The sequence below is a fragment of the Oppia nitens genome, unplaced genomic scaffold, assembly GCF_028296485.1.
Source record: "Oppia nitens isolate AA-2021 unplaced genomic scaffold, nextdenovo-longstitch-racon4-pilon3 scaffold23_pilon_pilon_pilon, whole genome shotgun sequence".
In the NCBI taxonomy this organism is placed as follows: Eukaryota; Metazoa; Arthropoda; class Arachnida; order Sarcoptiformes; family Oppiidae; genus Oppia; species Oppia nitens.
Window position 1 is genome coordinate 1,358,281 of NW_026533203.1, and position 23,230 is coordinate 1,381,510.

Genomic DNA, 23,230 nt, shown 5'->3' on the forward strand with positions numbered 1-23,230 from the left:
CATCAAATTATTTAATAAAATAATGTAAAGTACTTTAAATAATAGCGCCACCCATACAGTGTAAATTTAAACTATATTTTAAATACCAATTTTAATAAATTAATAAAATATTAATCTAAATTATTTTAATTTACTATACATATGTTTAAAATTTAAAAACTAACATATATAAATAAATATTATTACTGTATTTCCTACTTAATTTCTGATATATATATACAGTTGTTAGATAAATATTTAATTTACAAATATTATTGGTAAAAATAATTTTTAAAATTTTAATTATTACTAGTGTCTTGATTTCCAACTAAAAAAATTATTTTGTCGGTTCAACGCTTATAACTGGGACTTAATATGTCCACCGAAGTTGACCAGTGGACGCTATTTCCGAAATTTTATTATAACTATAAATAACTATTTGTTGGGTTAGCAACTATAAAAACTTATAAATAACTATTTCAATTATTTTGAAAAATATAAGCATTAAATTGTAAAATTAAGCACAAATATATGTAAAAACAAAAAGTAATAGTTATATAAATTATATAAAATGTATAAACTGTTATCAACTCATATTACTTTTTTAACAATAGAAATAATTAGTTTATTTGTATAAATAATTTTTGTAAATATACTGAAAACAAGTGAATTATATATCAGTTGAAATATTTATAAGAAAATAAATAACTATTTCAATAACTATTTGGCTTTTTTGGCAATTATATACAACTATTTAATACAGTTTAAATAACTATTTTAACAACTATTTGACTTTTTTTAGCAACTATTATAATAACTATTTCATAGAGTATAAAAAATTATTAATCAATACACTAATTATTACTTATTATTATTTATAAATAATAAATCAAAATATTATTGACATAAATTATGATGATTTGTGTCGGAATTTAAGTCAGTGATCGCCTGATAGATGATTATAAAAAACATGATAACACCGATTGTTATGATAAAAACTCCGTAAATAAACAACAGTCTGGGATACCAGTGTCTCATTGACTTATGTATGCTATTATCAGTTCGACCCACAGGTGCTTCACTTGAATGGTCTATATCTCTCCAGACAATCAAATATTGGCGTTTAGCCAAAGATGTCATACAAAGCCCGGGAAAAACAAAGACATTACAAGCAGCCAGTGAGCCGAGGAAACCGATAGCCACAGTAATGTTAGGTATTACCAGCCCTAGTATGAGTGCCAGTAGATTCCAGGCACTTGTAATTATGACACGACGCCAGTATTCTAACTTATTGTAGGACTCATCAAAATGAAGCGGTTCTGCATTGAAATGAAAGGGATCGTCAAGTGGTTAGCGATTCAAAAATATTTTAATTGATATAATAGTTTTCAAACCTGGATCACCACAAAATAGACCGACTAATGTGTCCCGACCACAGAATATAACGGGTGGGTATGTGCTGATCATTTTGATAATCAGGGCTATAATACCGGCGCTAACTACAGGATCGACCGGATTATACATTTGCATGACATCGGGCGCAACGATCGCACCAAATGTATAGTACCCGTAGGTTCCCGACAAACAATATACAACAAACAATATGCTGAGAGCCAGTAGTGTTGACTTTGTAAAGTTAGCTCTGCTTCGTGTCGATAGACAGGCGTAAACGGGAACAACTATTTCGTGTGTTTGATAGGCAAAGCATACGACTGGTAGAGCCGCTAAAAACTTCATGATATCAGCCGGACGTGTCTTAATGGGACCGGGAGTTACATCCAGATAATAATATTCGTAGACATTTAAAAATATGATATAAAATGTAGCGAAAACACCTAAATTTAAATAATTTTTAGTTTTTTATGTTATAAAAATAATTTAATTAATTTAATGCAATAATAAACAATAAATTTCAAAAATGCATTTAAAAATTTAGTCTAATTTAGAAGTAAACAAAATTTAAATTATTACAGATATATAGTAAAAATACAAGAAATTGTATAAGTTTTTATTAACGATAATAAATATATTACTAATAATATTGTATTTCATACCTAACAAGTTTGTATATTTCAAAAAGTTTAGTCTCTTGAAGTAAGACATGGGCCATATGGTCACTATAGCTGATAACACAATAGTGAATATGCGATGCATATACCAGTGATAGCAAAATGATTGTCCGAAAAAGGTGGCAAACAATCTGTCAAATTGGTCACCAATTATGATCAAAAATGTTATGCAAATACCAAAACATGTTATGATTATAGAAAGCGCCGACAATTGGCGCACTTTATGACCGCACATATACTCTAACACTTCATGATAGGTATTGACACAATTGAAGTCAGCACAATAAATCAAAATGAGCATGGTCGATGCCAGCATAACTAACATAACAAATTGTATGATAGTGGCACTGACAACACCACCCAACCTATCGTATGCAACCGGATAGTTGAGTAGACCGGCGCCCAGTGCAGCATTGACCAGTATGAATGCTGCGGTAAGCCAACTGGATCCATGAGCTGAATCGGATAGATATTGGGCACTATTAGATTGATTACGGAATCGCCAAACATCAGAACATTCAAGTGATTGTCGAGTGAATGTCGATTCAATTGAGTAAACTCTGTCTAAATGACCGATTAGGGCTGTCCTCTCATTGTTTTCAAATCTACAATTTTCGGATCTAAAGTCAAAAACATTATCATTTACATTGTATAATATAATTTGCAATATATTATTATTAATATATCACTAAATTATTATTTAGTATTGATTAAACAGTTAAATACTATTGATTTGTTAGATTAATATTTTAGACAATTATAATGTATAGAGTAGTTACTGATTCTAATCTAAAGCATTCTAATAAAAATAATCTAAATAATAATTTCATTATTTTATATTGCGCTAAATTTAATTATCAAAAATTATTATCTTTAATATTTAAAATAAATTATAAACATCGAAAACATTAATAATATATTATCTAATCTATTTAAATACATTAATAAAAAATTAAAAATAATTTGTTATACAGTAAACTCCAAGTGATATTATCTTTATTTATTTATTTATATATTTGAAGACATCAACACATGATTGAATAAAATTCATAAAATTACAAACAAAGTTTTGATGTGATTTCAAAAAATAATAAAACATAAACTAAACATAATTCTCATTACAATAAAATCTATTTATTGAATAGATTAATTAACATATACTGTATGACAATTACAATAAATATGTCAAACAAATTAAATAAAACTTTAAATATTATATATTTATAATAATTATGTTGATAAATATTTTTACATCAACTCAACCAAAAGATTAATAAATTTATTTTTATAACAAATAATTTAAATGTTTAATAATGACAAATAGTTTAATATAAATTAATTGAAATTAACTAAATTATATAATAGATATTACATATATTAAAATATTACAAAATCATATCATCAAATAAATAATAGTTTTCCGGTTTAAAGCGTATGTATTTCTATGACTTATTATAGTCTAAGACTATCAGTTCAATAGTGCTGATGAATAATCATCGAAACACTAGTGTCCACAAAGTCAACAATAGATACAGTTATTAATAATTGATTAATTACTAAATATTGATATAAACAACAATATAATGAGTTATACTGAATCTTTCATTTTATTTATAAATAATTTGATAACAATTTGATGATTATACTGTTATATAATGTTTTAGACAATTTTTTTTAAATCAAGTATCTTTWAAGAATTATTTATACAGTATTATACAGTACTTATAATATATTTATTAAAATATAGTATTTATATATGCTTTAYTAATTTTTAAATTTATGCTTACAGTTATAACTAAAATATTTTTAAACTTTAAATATTAAATATATTTAAACAAAATTGAAATCATTTACCTTTGACTTAATGAACGCATTCTATCCATTTAATAATTATAAAATATAATTTAATTATATTATAAAAGCTTACAACTTTTCACAAATGATTGAAACATAATTAAATAAATTATTTTAAAAGTTATAGATCCAGCTGTTAATAGAAAAAAACTAGATTTACAAACAATGGTATGATTTTGTTTAGTTTTTCAACACTAGACAAACATTATGAAGACTAAAACCCCGTGACTTTTATACAACAAATATTTTGTTATTTATAAATCAAAAGTCAGCTTATTTTAGGCATTTATTTAATTATTTTTGTATTAATATTATTTATGTACAATATATACGGTAGAAATAGTCTATTCACATAAATGGCATTATCTTTGGAGATACACAACAGTATATATTTAAGACAGTATATACAACATAATGTTATACCGGTACAGTACAGTACAGTAGTTTAGTAAAATAAACCATTAGTTAAGGGTTGGAGTTATATTTCAATAGACATTTAATGCAAAACTTTATCTAATCTTTTAAAGTATTTAATAATCATTTTAAGATAAAACAAAAAATTTCAATTGCTATATATATATACAAAAATCATATTAAGTTAAACATTGACCATGCTTAAAAAAAATATTGTGCCATTTCTGATAGCTTATCAAATTAAATAACTTACATAATTTACACAATTAGCCGACAAAATCAAGTGTTAAATAATATATGATATTATAGTTTACCCTATTTTTAGATAATATTGACATTTTAATAATAATCTCATATCATTATAATTAAATTAGTAATAATATTTAGCTAAAACTAATATTTATTTTTGTAATTCTAACAGTAATTACTAACCTAAAACTTTATGTATTTTATGATATCACAGCTCATACACTAATCATTTTGTTAATTATCTATATGTTGTTATCAATTGTCATCAATGGTAACCCGTAATACAGGTCTTAAGCGGACAGATATATGTTTAGACGTWTTACGTGTGTTTAGAGATTTACAYAAATAATTGTTTAATAAATAATAATACAATTTAAGCTGTTGTCTACATTTTTTATATATTGATAAATTGTGTTAAAATAAATATAATACACACAATATGGTTGTTATTACAATAATATTTAAATTTAAAAAATCAAGTAAATATAATAATGGTTATAATTTATATAATGCATAATAAATAATATTATTTGAAAATATTATAAAATAACATTAAAAATAAAGAAACCAAAAAATGTAATATTTCTATCATTTTTGAGATACTTTTTTGTGGAGTTTTATCATTGATTTTATTATTATCGTTGTAACCACTCATCCATTGTAAGTACGCCACTATTGACTAATACAATACACGACAAATGAATCTTTGATCTACAATACATTGGATTTAGTATTTAAAATACTTATAAAAAAATTTATAACAAACATCACGTCACTAAGCCATCAAAATAAAATTTATATTATAAATCACCATTGTCAATTATTTTATAAATTATTTATCTAACAAGAAAAAATAAAAATGATATTTAATTTACTAATAATTACGTGTTGTTAATAAAAAATGACTAATAAAAAATTTACATCAATCATTTTTCAATAACACATAATTATTAAAATGTCGTTTTTTGAAAAATTAATAAATATTAAAATTATTTTTAATTAATATATTTAATGTAAATTCGCTGTTTTTATCAATATATAATTACAAAATTTATATATTTATATACGATATAGTTTTTAAATATTTCTTTTAAATATCAAATTAACGAGTGTTTAATCCAAATCATAAATCTCTTTTTCTCTCACTCTCTCTCTCTCTCTCTCTCTCTCTCAAAACTATCACTTAATACAAATAATAACAGGTATTATATATTGTTTTATAAAGTATCTGCGAATATATCTTTTGAAGTAAAGAATAAAATCGTTTTATACTTTAGCATTAATTTTATAATTATTAATATTTTTTAATCAATTAGATTTTGATATTTATATTGGCACAAAATATTAATACAAAAATTGCAAATATTTTAATAAATACAATATATGTTTAACGCATGTGCTTTACCTCATAGTTTAAGTACATTTAAAATTAGTATTTTTATTATTTTAAAGTTGATTATTAACTTTCTGGTCAACTAATTATTCATAATGTATGAAATAAATGCTTTATATTTTAATCATAATTAAATAAGAAATTAATTTATTGTTACACTAATATATTAATTTGATAAAATAAATAATACAAATAATGTTGTGATGATAACAGTTATCAATTGAAAGCTAATACAATATTATTTAAAGGAAACGACACATCACTAGACTGACCCATAAACAAAACTTTGAACTTTTGGGATTCAGGAGTTGCACTGTTATCCTAAACACATGATGTTATTTACGGATAATTTATTTAAACATCAATTTACTTAACATATTTAATAATGTATAATTAGTTAGTATTAGGTTTACTGTCTAATATAAAAATTATAAATTTAATTATTTCAGTTAACTAAAAAAGTTTTTTTTCTTAAGTTTAATTATAGTCATTATTGTGATTTAAGATTTAATGCTTTTGATGACATCAGACAAAATCATTAAAAATATATTAAACACAAACAAAAATATTAGTTATCAAATACAATGCATAATTTTTATTCAATTTAATGATACAAAAATATATATTATAAAATACAATATATACACACATTTTTAAATAATGAATTTGAAATTAATTGATTTGTTCAGTAAATGACTGATAGGGCTGTTGGGTAGAGATTTGTTTAAATTATCATTAGCTCAGGTAAATCAAAAGTCAGTGTATTTTTACAAATACAGTAATAGTCARTAGTGTAGTGAAGGCCAGTTTAAGTGATGGTTATTGCATAAAATAAAAGCAAATATAAAAACCTGAAAACTTGTTTTATTAGTTGATTTTGTCAGTAAACATAACATTACATCTCCGCCACCATTACCTCACCAGTCAGTCAGTCAGTCATCTCTTGCACTCATTTTTTATAACAACATTTTCCTCGTTTTTATTTGTGATTAAATTTTGTTTGATTTAAAATTTATTTGTATTTTTTGCTAATAAAATTGTATAATAACAATGTTTTAATTAATATTACTATAGAATTGTGATAAATATTTTCCATATGTATTATCTATTGATTGTATTATTTTATAGTTTTTTATACTAAAAATATATAAATAAATTTAGAGGAAAAATTTTGTTCAACAAATAAATATTGATAGATAATAGTATAAAAATAATATATTTTTAGCACATTTTTAAATATTTTTGTGTTAAATAATTAAATACTTAATAAATTTAACATTTACAATCATAACAATCCACAATTATAATGTAAAAGTAAATGATATTAATTTTAATTAATTAAGATAAATAAAAAATTAATCTAATAAATGTCAAATTAAAATCTTTTATTTTGTAGATGTGATGATTAAATATTTACAAATGTCTCGTTTTCGGCTTTACTTATATCTGGTTGGGATCGTTGTGTGTCTACTATTGATTCAAACCAACACTTTTTATCCATGGCTTCGATATTCAACAAACAACTCAATCAAAAATATAAATTTCTTGACAACTGATGATACACAACATAAACAAAGTTAGTATAATTAACATACATTTGTATTTTATTTGTATCTAAATTAATATCAACACATTTACAGACAAAATAAACAATAATTCACACGAAAGTCATCCTAAAGTCATTGTATCACATAATGATGTTAACCACAAGTCAATCAATAAAGTTAACCTAAAGCTCAAAGATGTGGAAATACMGTCACAATTGAAAAAGTTGCCAATAATGCAGARTCTGGATGCTTACCCTCCCTGGTCTTATGATAGGTTTATGGCTAATATGACACTACTTATCAAAGAAAAACATAACAATCATAGACAACAACTCAAAACATTAATGTCTAGTGCTTTCAGTCCATTGAATTCATTGCCAAAAATACCGAAATCAGATGTAAAGAGAATCCTATTGTTCACATATTTCAGATCTGGTTCGACATTTGCCGGCGATTTGATGCAACAAAACTGGAAAACTTTCTATACGTTTGAACCGTTGCATTATATGTCGGATGGCGTCCGTATCGATGACCAACATGTCGATGAAGCCGTCAATTTGATTGAACAGATATACCGGTGCGACTTCAATAGTATTCCCAATTATGTTGAATGGGTTCACAAACAGAAGAACCAGTTTTTATTTAAATGGAATAAATTTTTATGGGGTGTCTGTCGGTTCCGTTTGACCACATGTTTTGACCCACAGTTCATCAGTGAAACGTGTTTGCGGGCAAAAGTTCAGGTCATGAAAGTGGCCAGACTTCAGATGAAACATTTGGACAAATTGTTGCCTAAATTGGATGATCTAAACATCAAAGTTGTGTACTTAGTTCGTGACCCGCGCGGTATACTCAGGTCAAGACAGAACATGATGTGGTGTTCGCAAAAATCCAACTGTTCTCATGTGGACTCCCTGTGCCGCGAAATGACCTATGATTTAACAGCTTTCCAGAAACTTCAGAAAACCTATCCAACAAAGTTTATGCTAATTAAATACGAAGATTTGGCAACTGATCCGACAAATTATGCGAAACAGTTGTTTAATAAGTCAGACATACCGTTCTCGAGTTCTGTTAAAAGATTTCTGAGGACTCACACCAACTCAACATTGAAGGAGGCGTCCAAACGTAATCCATATAATACTATACGTAATTCAAAGAGTGTGGCCTACGAGTGGATGCATACCCTTAATGTGTCGCATATACAACAAGTACAACAATTTTGTGGACATTTGTTAACTCAATTAAACTATAAATTTATTAATATTAATAATAATACTGAAACTATAAATTGAAAAATGCATATTTTCTATTATATTAGTTATTATTCATTAATCTGTGATATTTATTACAATAAAATTTAATATATTTCATAATATGATAAATTGTATTATTTATTTGGTAAAACATGATATTTTGAAATATCAATATACTATACACAGTGTGTACATAATAGTAGTTAATCTATAAATCTATAATCTATAAATAATAAAAATTTAATAAAAAATGATTTATTAAAATAAAAAGTTGACATTTTTAACTATACTGTATGTAATACAATCTATGTTTCCATTTTATTTAATTATTAATTTTTATTTGATTTAAAGATGACAAAAAACAAAGTGTATAAAAATTCTAATAAGACTGCAATTAATAACAATATATTAATTATTTTATATATGATATCATATAAATAACACAATAATAACATAATATAAAACTTTATTATACAAATATTAAATAGCACCATTTCGAAAATTAAATTTTTATAAAAAAAAGTATATTTTTATGACTATATATTATTATAAATATCATAGCAATGTTATAAAAAATAAATAATAAATATAATTTCATTAAACTGAAATTTTGTGTAAAATATAATATCTCAAGGAAAACCACTGCCTTATAATTTACACTATAAATAATTTGATGACAAACATATTGAAATGTTTCATTATTTTTAATGAATCAAATTTTAATTTGTTTGCATTTAATCTAAATATTATTAAATTCTAAAAATATCAAATTTAATTAATTTGTTTTTACTTTGTTTTTAAAAATTTATTGTTTTGATAATCTATTGTCAATTACATATTATGACTTGCAGTAAATATATATATAATTTAAAGTACAATAAAACTATAAATATATTATATATACGATATATATTGAATTGTAATTATAAAAACTTAGAACAATAGCAACATTAAAATCAATAGATATTTGTTTGTCTGGAAAAATGTTAAAAATGTTATTTATTTTTATCATTTTGATAATAGTTAGTGTGGACTATATATTATGTTTTGTGTGTCAAAAAGATTATTGCAATTTAGTTGATTGCAATCAATTTAACGCCGAAGAGTGCTTTAAAAGTAACGGTAAGATTGGGTATACATTTTGTGGTTGTTGTCAGCGATGTGTCCCTACATTAGGTATATAACTAAAAAATATGTCTATAGTTAACAAAATTTTTAATTTTTTTTCTCTGAATATATAGCTGAGGGTAAAAATTGCGGTCTTTCATTAATTAGTGGCGCACCTCCTCCAGTGGTTTGTGCACCGGGACTTTACTGTAGTTTTAAAACTAGAAAATGTACTAAATATGTTATTTGGTCAATACCTAAGTAATTGATTACTTATATAATTTATTTTCAAAATATTATTATTTTATACTTTAATAAAAATTGTCATTTATTACCCAACTTTTAATAAAAATTAATTAAATGCAAAAAAAATGAACTGTCATTTCTTATYGTTGTTTCTCATAAATTGTTGTTTTAATTGAATTAGTATATTATGTGTTGAAATATAAAATAATTTTTTAMATAAAACAAAATTTTTAATTAGGACTATAAATTTTAGACTTATTATTTTAATTATTTGCTYTTATTAAATTTRTTATTTACATATAATACAAAAGTTAAAATTGAAAAAAAATTAAAAATAAACTGTAATMAAAACTACATTTTACATAAATAAATATTTTAAAAAAATAAATCARCATTCTTACAATTAATATCAGTTAAATAAAGTTTATAATATATATATAATTTAACAAATGTTAAGAAATGTTTTATAGTCTATAAGATATATATATATATATATAGTTAATCTAATAAACTACAGTTTATAACTTATAAGMCAATTGATCAAAAAATTACTTTATATATTTTACAATTACAATTAATTTTATTTACTATATTATGCTTTTAATTAAATAAAACATAGTATCAATTGCATTATATTAATTAATGAGAGTGTACTGTAAAAATTCTAAAWTATAACCATAATGTTCAATAAAATAAATAGTCAAACTATATATACATTAACCAGGTTTAACTAAAAAGGGGAGGGGGTAAGGGGTAAAACCAAAATACCTAAGCCTAAGATTGAGATTTTTTTATTTTACCCCCACACTTTTTGATCAAATTAAAAWAATTTACTTAAAAATGTTAAGAAATGACTCGCTAACTGACCGAATTTTTATTAAAAAATTCATATACATATGTACTTGMTAAGATTTTTTTTKAGAATTTTGCCATTTGACCCCCATCTATTCCCCCTAAAATCCAAAACTTTGCTTAACCCTGATAATATATTAATTTTTTAAGTAATTATAATTTATTTTTGTATGCATTATAAAAATTCTATATTTAATTTAAAATCAATAAATTAGTTAATATAAGCAAATAATATGTTAAACATATGGGTTTAGTAAATGAATGTTAATTTAAAGATGCAGTTATTATTGTTGACATTATTGAGTGTTTTATCACAACAAGAARTCAATATAAAAGTCAAAAGTAAGCAAATTTATAAATTATAATTTAATAAAAAATTACATTATATTAATAAATATGTATACATCAGATAWTTTAAATAATTATAATATAAATTTTATTGGTAACTTATTATAGATATGTATACTAAATACATTGTATAGTTATCTAAGTGTACTTATGCAGTAAATTATAAGATTTGCATTAATTTATACTAATATTTATGTTTAATTAAGAGATTGACTAACATTTATATATAATAGATGACAACTACACTAAACAACCATCACAACGATCACCCCAACGATCACCCCAACAATCATCCCAACGATCACCCCAACAATCATCCCAACAATCACCTCAACAATCACCCCAACAATGTGTCTTTGAGTGCTCTCGGGTGAGGTGTGTGTCGGCAAACAGGGAGAGCTGTGAGGAACAGTTCGATGGAGTGTTTCTCGTATATGCACCCCATCTCTGCCGATGCTGTGCCGAGTGTTTAACTAAATTAAGTAAATATAAACTAAAATGTTATAATACTATATTTCTAAATTTATTATATTAAAAAATTGATTTATTTGATTAAATTGTTTATTTGATTTAGAGTTAGGAGACGATTGCACCCAATCTCTTGAGTTTCATCCGAACCAAACCTGTGCTCTGGGATTGCATTGCGATTTCAAACAAAAAATATGTGTTGCAAATAAAAAAGGAAAGGGATAGGGATAGGATATAACATTTGCAATAATTTTTATCAAACAACTTAATTGWAATAACTTATATCGCAAATATTAATTAWTATATTGCAAAATAGGTTTATTTAACTTAATAAAAATTATTTGCACTAACAAACAAAAAAAMTGCTGACTAATATTATTATTATTATAGTTTATTATATTATATATTAAAACAATAAAAGTATTATAAACTATATAAACATTTATATATTCAATTCCAGGTGTTTATAAATGATATGAAATTGTGCATTTACTTGATTTAATAAYTATAGTAATAATAGTAAAATTATAAATTAAATATATTTWAAAAATTATAATATAAATATATTTTAAAAATTATAATATAAATTTTGGTCTCGTATTATAATTTTTATAACAATTATTTTAAGTATTACTTTGCAATTAGACACTAAAATATTGTGTAAACCAAATCAATGTGATAGAGTCAGGTGTGCTATGGCTGACAAAGATGACTGTCAGGGCAAACAAAATGGTGTTTATTTAGAAMGAAATRCAAATATCTGCCGGTGCTGTTCAATATGTCTCAAAAAATTAGGTATTTATTGACTTTTTTAWAGAAAATAATTATGATTTTGTTTTCTATCTAATAATATCTATTGTATAGAAAAGGGTGACAATTGTCTGGAAACRACTGTTACKGATATTACACCTAAGTATGCGTGCGCTCCGGGACTCAAATGTAACAGACAATCACTCAAATGTGAATAAAATATTATAATCTAAATATCAATTTAYTTTACTTTGCTGTCTTGTATTAACGAAATAATTATTTGATATATTCGTTAATTATTAATAGAAAATAATATTTTTAAAATTATTGTTAAACAAAAAATATGTTATTATATCATCTAATCCTATGTAATGAAAATAGATACATATTTAAACAAAAGTAAACAGTAAAAAGTTTAATCAATAAAAATCTAAAATTAAAACAAAAATAATTGAAAAATAATGTTGTTTATTGTTTACTCAAATTATATATATATAATAAATAATATATAAAAATTATTAGATATACTAAAAAATACATTAGTTTTTGATATAATCTTAAATTCAATATATCAGTTGTATTTGTATAAATTATTTTTGATATTTATATGCTTAAATCGTTTTGTAATTTAAGCATTATTTATAATGGGAACACTGGTAGGTATTGGTGTTGGTGTACCTGATCCACCATTTCCAGGTTGAGTAGAGTTAGGACGTCTGTGTCCATGATGTCTACCATTGAAACCACCTCTATGTCCACCGAAATTTCTGTGTCCTCGATGTCCGCCATCAGTGCCGTTATTGCAGYGCTCAGRCACTTGACATTCAATCAATACTAAAAGAAWATAGTTTTAAAATTGAAAACTTTMATATTATTTACGGACATTTACTTCAAAACTTTTATTAAATAAACTTACCCATACAAACAATTAAACTAAAAACAAACAATAATTTAAACATTTTTACTCARATATTATAAAATATATAATAAATACAAGTATTAGTTTGTGTTATTTAATTAATATATTTTCTATAATTAAAATGTTTATATACTTTTGATACTCTATTCTAAATTATTAGTGTTTATAATTTTGTGAAATATTATTTAAAGTGGGTTTAGTTGTATTATTGTTGAAATACATTTTAATTAAATGACTCACAAATAAATAGTAAACTTTTCATTTTAATTGTCAACAAAAACACATTTTATCATTAATTAATATTGTTTTGTAAATAACATTTAGTATTATTATTGTTTTAATTTATTATCTACTATTAATTTATATATTTATTATGTTTATACTATTTTAAATATATTTCTCAATAATATATTTATTGATTTGTAATGTAAAATTTTAACTCTTAAAATACAATGTATATGATTGCATTAGTAATCATTAAATATTACTAAATTAGTTAAAAATTTTATTATTTGATTATTAATAAAAAAAATAATTCTTTAAGTATTATTAGTTTTATTTTAGAATTTTAAATCCAAAATTTATATTTTAATTTTAGATGGACAAATTTTAGTGAAATTTAATATTTTTTAAAAATTAAATAAAACTATCGAGGATTTCCTCTGTCAATGTAAAACAATCATTTAAATAATATTAAATACTGATGTTTATTATAATTTTATAAATATTTTTAGCTATTTTAAAATACTCAAAATTTATTTTAAAAGAAGTAAACAATTGAGAAATAATTTTTTGTTTTAAATACTTTTTCAATGTAGTTATTACTATAATATAAAATTAATTAAATTTTATTACTTTTACAAAAATAAATTGATCAACAAAAAATCTAATTTATTTTATCAATTAAATTAAATTAAATAATTAAATATTTGTATATACACTACATATATATTATTAAATATTTACACAAATAACATGTGTCTAATAATTTTAATTGAATTGTATATTAATTTTATTTTATAATAATCATCTTATTTTGAGTCAAGTTTTTCTATCAAAATTATATGACAAAGACATCAAAATCACCGAAAAAAAGATTAAACGAAATATTATTTTATTTCAAAGACTTTTTGTGTTAGGTTTTTGACAAATAGWTTCCAATACTTTCCGTTATCTGTCGGCAGATGAAAACACTGACTTTTGTCAGTATTAGGCAAATGTAGTGTTTATTTACCATATAATCCACTGATATGCCGGTATTTTTCAATTTGTTTCATYAAATTAGGTATTTAATTGGATTTATTTAAAGAATAACTGTTATTCAGTCTATTATATATTTTGTAATATCTATTGTACAGAAAAGGGTGACAATTGTATGGAAAYAACTGTTAAGGATATTACACCAAAGTATGTGTGCGCTCCGGGACTCAGTTGTAACAAACAAACTAAAAAAATGTGAATAATTCTGTACATTAAACATAGTTTTGTCATTTTATTATTTGAATAGTCAGTAGAAAAATTGACAATTTGCTAAATTTTTATATTTTGCTAATAAATAATTTTTTACAAACAAWACATAATACAAAATATATTATAAACACAAATATAATACAAAAAACACTAAATTCGATAATCAGAAAAGTTTTTAAAAATTCAAAAATTATTTATTTTAATTTAAATCAATTATATGTAGTTATTCATCAATATTTTATTAAATCAATTATTAWGTTTACTKAAATGTTATGTTGAAAAATGCATAAAAAACATTTGTATTAAGTATTTAAAAAGYATCGGTAATATTTCAGTAGATTTAATACTATAAAAACAAATACTGTACAGTAACTGCTATTATTGTTTGAGAGATAACATGTATTCAATGTAAATATTTATAAAAGATTAAATAATTTTTTCACAAAATAAACAAATTAAAAAAAAATATTTATTATAGTAATATTAACTTAGTATTATTAGTAATTTTAATTTTACTTAAGATACAAAATATAAAAAATGTTAGGATTAATATATAACCTTTAAATATAATTTTGAAATTTTATATTAATTACACCAACACTTAAACGTTTTGAATCATTTGAAACTAAGMATTATTTATAATGGGAACGTCTGTAGGTTTTGGTGTAACTGATCCACCATTTCCAGGTTGAGTAGAGTTAGGACGTCGGTGTCCGTGATGTCTGTGCCAATTGAAGCCACCTCTATGTCCACCAAAACCTTTGTGTCCTCGATGACCGCCATGAGTGCCGTTATTGCAGGGCTCAGTTACTTGACATTCAATCAATRCTATAATGAAAACAATTTTAAATTAAAATATTATTAAAACCATTATTGAAAACTTACCAATAGAAACAATTAAAGTGAACACAAAAAGCAATTTAAACATTTTATGCTTAAAATAATTATAATTTTTATTGTATTATAAATATTAGTTTTTTAGTTAATTGATATATTTTTTGCAATTGATCAAGTTTATATACTTTTGGAATTATAAATAAGATAAGCTATTGTATTGAAATTGTTATTATTTTTTTATTTTTGTAAAATATATTTTAATTAAATGACTCGCAATATTAAGTAAATTTTTGATTATAATTGTAAACAAAAAACACATTTATTATTATAATTAATATTGTTTTGTTACTAATTTTTAATAATATTTATTTATTATTAATGTAACAGTAAATTTAATTAATTTTTTTATTTATTGAATTTCATTTTTCAATATTTTTTCTTGATATTTTTTATATTAACTAATAATAACTATTAGTAATRCAACAACAATTATTTATTATTAGGTGCATAAATATTATTACATTACTAATACTAAATAKCATTATTGACTAATTGTACTTAAAACTGACTTTATTTATTAGTGATATATCTGGTGTACCATTTAATGATAATTTTTTACCTCAAATATCAAACAATCATATTTTTATATTTTGCTGTCAATTGAATTTTAAATATTCAAAATCTATATTCTTATAAAAAAGTTTAACTTATTTAACTCATAGAAAAATAACTTAAAGATTATGTCAAATTAGATACTAAAATGTTTTATCACTAACTTATTTATTTGACTATATTTTATTTTGTTCAAGTTTAGTTAACTCATTGAAAATTAATTCAAAATGATGTAATTTCTAAGAAATATACAATTACTAAAATTTTGMATTTATTACTAACCGTCAAGTTTTTTATATGATATATATATATAAATTTTGTATATAAAGGAAATATAATCGGATTTAAATTTATTTTATTTACAAAAAACTACATAGACAATATTTTTTATTTAGTATTTCTATAATAAGTATTATTACTGTATGTTTATTTTCAACAAATAATTTAATTAAAGTTAAGCAAAATAGATTATTATTATAACATGTTTATTACAGTAATATATTATCAATTATTGCCAATATTTATTATAACTATTATATGTAAGTAATCTATTTATATTAAAATAATTATATAAAGAATAAATACAAATTTATTAACTTCTTTATAGTGAGTTATTCACAATCTAATGGTTCATATATTGATAGACTATCTAATAATTCTGATATAAAAATAATAACAAAAGGATTTAAAAGTTGGCCATTATTTTTGACAAAGAGTCCAAATGCTAGTGTTGTCACTGAATCAAACAGTTTGGATGGATTCACATTAAGGAGAGCTAAYAGTTTCACATAATTATTATAATATTTATATCTATTAATAAAATTCTAATTCTAATTGTAAAACAATAATTTTTATTATTATTTTTTTTAAATGATTATTAATGTAACTTAATAATATTTATTGAGCCATTATTTATCAAGTAAATAAAGTTTTAATATTAATTTATAAACTTTGTTTTTTTATAATTATTAATATTTAGCTAATGTATAAATGCAATTTATTAAACTTATTAATTTTATAGCATTACAAACAATATTATCAATGTTAATATTAATTATTTTTATTAATTTAACAATTAACATTAATTAAATATTAATAATAATTTTTTATTACTGCAAATAAAACAGTTAAGTTAAATTAAAATAATTGTTATTTCCTAAATGTTGAAATAATTAACTAAATTTAGTACATCAATTTCATTATATTAATAGTAATCTCATAAGGTTATAAATTGCATAGCATATTAAAATATTATTGTTTTAATAAATCTTTTAATTACACAATAAATTCATATCAGATCAAATTAAGCTATTATATTTTATAAATAGTTGGTTAAAATATTTATTATTTAGTATTAATTTTTATGATTTAACATTTAGCTTAATATCACAATAAGTTTCACTGGATTATAAGTGTTTGTAATATAATACAGTAAAACATAGACTAAAATACTAAATTTATTAACATTTAATAAAAATTTTAAATAATTTATTTTGTTATTTGTTAGCATTTATTATGATTTATAATTACTATTTAATACAAATATTTAACTGAATTTGAAACTTACGTCAACATAAAGCCTTCAACTATTACTTAATAAAATGATTTATAAAAATAATATATATATATTTAAACATATTTTTAATAACTGTAATACAGTATAGTATCAATCATTAATTTATAGTTGTAAAATACATGTATATTAATATATTGAAAATATGACAATTGCTAATAAATTATAAATGAACAAATAAAAATATTTTTGAAGTTTTCACTAAAAAAAATAATTAAAAAATATTTATATGACTAATATTATGATTGCTATCAGCTTATTACATATTTTACAGATAATTAATTTTTTTAATCTAAAAAAATATAACACGAAATAAATTATAAATATAAATGACATGCTTTGTCACATACTTTATATAAAACTTTTGATATAAAAAACCAAATAAAGTCAAACTTATAATTTAGATTTAAAATATATATTTATTTACTAAAATAGATTTTATATTTTAAAAATATGAAAGCTTTAGTTTTTCTTCTTGTTGTCGCATTAATTGGTTATTTAATTTTAAACTCTTTTTATTAATATTATTATATATTTAATTATTTATTCTATTATTTTGCTTATTATAGCCCAATGTTATGGAAAGCCTATAGTTGATGAGCCAGAAGTGAGATGTGGTGGTGGAGGAGGAGGTAGAGGTGGTGGAGGAAGAGGAGGCGGTGGTTGGGGTGGCGGCGGTGGCGGTGGTGGTGGTGGCAATGGTGGTGGTGGTAATGGTGGTGGAGGTGCTCCTGCATAAATTTCTGTCCTCAATGTATAAAAAATTATAAAAAATTCAAAAATGTTATTAATTACTCTAACATTTTGTAATACTTATGATGTAATTTTGTCATTAAATTTATGAATATTATTAATTTGAATATATATTCATACAGTATATTAATGTTACTAAATTAATAAATATTGATTTTATTTGCATTATAAATATAAATCACTTGTTTAAAATAAAACAATTTAATGTGCATTTTAAATTTATCTTGTAATTAAATTAGTTTTAATTGGAAATTAGAATATAATTAAAATATTTTGAATAATAAAATATTAACACTACTTTAAAATTATTAGAAATTTATATTATTTGATTAGATATTAGAAACATCTATTATTAATTAATATATATATATATTTAAATTGTATTTTTACTCTAATAATTTTATTAAATGTTTAAATTATTTCATTAATAAAAATAAAGTAAACTTATAATATTTATATTACGACTGTGAGTAACCCATCAAATATTTGTGTACATTTCAGTTCCCAAAATGCCTGMAATTAGACTGTTATTGTTTATATTGGTTGTACTTAAAATTTAAATGTTTTTTGAATAAATAACATATTAATGTTCATTAACAAGRAAAATGATTAAATAATTTATTTTAATTAATTATTTCTATTACAAAGATTATAATTAAACGATTATAATTATAATAATTATACTATATACAATATATTATATTATGAGAAATATATTAATACTGTATATATTTTAAATACAATTTAAATAATATATATTTTTACATAACTTATTTTGTCAARAATTATTAAATAATAAAAAGAAAATTTAATAATAAATTACAAAAAATATTAATTATACATTTACATTTTAAAACCAGAAAAATATTTTAAAAATGCAAATTGAATAATACATTGGTTATTGCAAATTGTTTAATTCACTCATATAATCATTATGCTAAATTGTTAGYAGTAATTTTTCGCAATGTTTAGTAATAATAATGATAAAAAATTAAATTGTTTAAATGTTTTTTTTGTCAAAATAAAAACTTTTATTTTATAATACATTTTTAAGTTATAAGCTTTAGTGATAACTTGATTGAAACTAAACCCGAAGCCCTATGCGTTGTGTTAGCCCTGTCCCAGTGGCGCGTGACTCGTACTGTTGGCAAAAAAGAAAAATTTATAAAAATAATAGAGAAATTTTAAGAAAGTTTCTAAAGAAATTTCTATCTATGGGATCCCGGCATTAATTTTGTTATCTCGATATTTGCTATCATATAACAATACATTACAGTAAATATTAGTATTATTAYTATTTTAATTATTAATTAAAGTAAAAATTAACTACAGTATGATATATATAATAAAATAATGAATACAATTTTACAAAACTAATTATTATTAAATAATTATAATTATTTTATATATAGTTGTATAGTACTGTACTATATTCATAGGTATAATATTATATGTATAGTATTAATATAGTATAACAATAAAGTTAAATTCTATAGAAATTTATTCCTGAGAAATATTCTAGAAACTTTCTATTTGCCATCTCTATTGGCTCGGGAGGTGCTCTAGCTTTTATTGAATAGCATCATTAATGGCTTATTTAATACTATTAATATATTAATTATTTTTCGATTAAACTAAATTTTATATTAGAAAATATATTTCAAAATAATTGTAAGTGAATTTAAGACAAGTATGATCATTATAATTTTTTAGAAATTTAAGGTAATATAGATATATTAAAATATTTTTATTAGTTATTTACTAATATATATATATCTTAATATTTAAATCAATTAAATTTAGAATAAAAATTAAAATATTTCTACAACAATAATAAATTAAATTTAAATATAAACTACAGTTTTGTTTGCCAATTGGAAATATTTGAAACAATAGATCTATGGATTGTCCACTTATGTTGATTTAAATATACAAACATTTGACTGAATTATCTTGAATTATGCTTTTAAAAACAGAATTATTAAACTGAAAGATATTTTTTTATTAAATTTATAAGTTATATATAATTATAATACTATGATAAGGTATTCAAATAGATAATAAAAATGTAAAAATTTAGATTTTATAAATACTTATATTATTATATAATATATATAAGCAAAAATGCTTTTTACAAAAAAATTAATTTTTAAAAATATAGCAGAGAATATTACATAATGATTCAAATTTAATTAATTTATTTTGACATTTAGATTTCAAGCAAATTACAAATAATTACAAAATGTATTTATATAATAATAACTAAATAATAAATCTTAAATTATATTAATTATTATTACAAAACAAAGATCTTGTGATTTTTATTTTGAACACATATTCAATTTACGTCAATACACAACATTTTTAAAACAATTTTTTAAAATTCATTATTAATTATAATAGATATATCTGGGATTTAGATGTGACACATTATCAAATACAAAAAACACATTAATTTATTTTATTTGTTTTAATATTGTTTGATATATATACATTTTTTTTATAAATTATACATATACTTTATTTAGTATATATATAAGTTATAGTTATGTAGGTATATAAAACATTGTTATAATAATTTAGTTAGTATAGTATACTACATAATTCAACACAATGTCAAAAATTATAATTGTATTATTGCTCTCAAGTTTAGGTAATAGCGAAAAAATAAAACAATGAGTTTATAATATATTTATTATCACATTTTATTAAGTAATTTATTATTTTATTTATCTTATATTAAGCCCTCATTAATGCGGTTCCCAACATTACTGGCATGCAATTGTTAAATGACGGGTCATATTTACTATTGAACGGTAATACTCCAGTTGCCCGAACCCAACCGGGACGTGTTATACAAGGACCCAACGGTCCGGTAAATACTGGTAATCCACAACCGGTTCCGGCAGGTGCTGACAATCTTCCCCGAATTACTTGGCAATACCCCAACAGTAACGGTGGAAATGTACTCTATTCTGGCAATAATCCAGTTGCTGTTCTGCCGACCGGATATGTTATTGTTCCTCCCACTAACCAGGGTTAATTATTTTAATTTCTATATTATGTATTAATACAAAATAAAYTCTGTTTTATSATATAATTTATGTYTTTAAAAAATTATTTTACTTATATTAAGATATTATAATACWGCTATATATATATATATATATATTGAAAAATTATATAACAGACAAGTCCAACATGAARTTARAAAATTTAATAGTTTAMTAAAACTAAGTAATCTGTAAATCAATCTAAATTGCATTTAAAAATCACAATATGATAATTTTAAACTACACATCAACTATAATATATTTATTAATTCAAAAATATTTTTAATAAATGAAAACTTTTAATAAATGATATCATAATACATACAATTCTATTGAATTACACTTACAATATTTTACAATTACATTACGTTTTCTCAAAGTCCTATTATTACAATTCATTATTATTATAAATTCATAATAAAATAATTAATAATCCAAGTTTTATATCCTATTTAAAATGAACAATCGATACATAAAATAAATAATTAATTATATAAATCTCACATATAAGGATATAGAAAAAGTATATAATAAAAATGATTCGTAATTATTTTAATTTAATAGTATAAAAGACAATAATTATAAATTACTATATATTGTATACTATCCAATACATAATCATAAAAAATGAAACAATTAATATCTATTTTTTTACTGATTAGCATTTCAGGTATGTTTGGTAAATATTTTTATTATTAAATATTATTGAGATTTGTATACTAACTGTTAAACTGTAGCCCTGGTCTACACTCAATACTATATGCCAAACCTGCCGGTCATTACTAATATACAGCAGTTAAATGATAGAACTCTTATGTTATACTATGGAAATATGCCGATCGGCCGAACTTACGCCAACCGTACAATTATGACACCAATGGGAATATGGAATACCGGTGCCCCTCAACCTATTACTCCTGTTGCCAACGCTGTCTGGCAGATAACTAGCCAGTCATTCCCGTTTGGACCAACTGGCCCTACAATATTATATTCAGGAATTAGACCGATAGCAAAATTACCTCCCGGCACCATTATTTTACCAACTAATACAGATACTATTGGAACTACAGGTACAGCTGGACCAACAGGAACCGGTGCCTCTAATACAGCTAATACTGGCACTGTTGAAATCAACACAATATAAGCATTTGATTATGTTTTGAGTTTTATTTTAATTCAATATTAATTAGAATATATAAATTATAAATATATAAATAAATATATCATTTAATTGAATTTTATAAAAATATTATTATTTTCTATGCGGACGTCTGTGATGATCCCAATCTCTATTTCGTACTCTATTTGCATTATAATCCAAACCATATCCGCCATAAATCTGATTGTTTCCATAGACTCTATCGGGACGGGGTCTATGAGCCACTACTTTACCAAATGAGTTGACTTGAGTTAGAGAATTGCATTGACAAATGTTACTGCKGTCGACATACTCGCCCTTAACAATACAATAACCGCCCCGA

General features: G+C 22.2%; 4 protein-coding genes across 4 annotated transcripts; 3 read left to right on the forward strand and 1 right to left on the reverse strand.

Moving 5' to 3' along the window:
- Positions 1–876: 876 nt before the first annotated feature.
- LOC128953819 (sodium-coupled neutral amino acid transporter 7-like) lies at positions 877–3,922 on the reverse strand. Its single transcript, XM_054299340.1, has 4 exons — positions 3,903–3,922; positions 2,034–2,668; positions 1,374–1,814; positions 877–1,298 (listed from the first exon to the last, which is right to left on the reverse strand). Exons 1-4 carry the CDS (start codon positions 3,920–3,922, stop codon positions 877–879), a joined length of 1,518 nt encoding a protein of 505 aa, XP_054155315.1.
- A 3,455-nt stretch (positions 3,923–7,377) lies between these two features.
- Positions 7,378–8,782, forward strand: LOC128953821 (carbohydrate sulfotransferase 5-like; the record flags this gene model as incomplete). The annotated part of the gene is made up of 2 exons (XM_054299341.1): positions 7,378–7,534; positions 7,599–8,782. Coding segments are annotated over exons 1-2 (1,341 nt in total), but the record flags the coding sequence as incomplete, so codon positions are not given.
- Positions 8,783–11,210: 2,428 nt separating this feature from the next.
- Positions 11,211–12,034, forward strand: LOC128953698 (uncharacterized). The gene is made up of 3 exons (XM_054299213.1): positions 11,211–11,308; positions 11,548–11,796; positions 11,889–12,034. The coding sequence occupies exons 1-3, from the start codon at positions 11,224–11,226 to the stop codon at positions 12,005–12,007; spliced, it is 453 nt and encodes a 150-aa protein (XP_054155188.1). The 5' UTR covers positions 11,211–11,223; the 3' UTR covers positions 12,008–12,034.
- Positions 12,035–21,237: 9,203 nt separating this feature from the next.
- Positions 21,238–21,812, forward strand: LOC128953679 (uncharacterized). Its single transcript, XM_054299193.1, has 2 exons — positions 21,238–21,349; positions 21,441–21,812. The coding sequence occupies exons 1-2, from the start codon at positions 21,310–21,312 to the stop codon at positions 21,737–21,739; spliced, it is 339 nt and encodes a 112-aa protein (XP_054155168.1). The 5' UTR covers positions 21,238–21,309; the 3' UTR covers positions 21,740–21,812.
- The last annotated feature ends 1,418 nt before the right edge of the window (positions 21,813–23,230 follow it).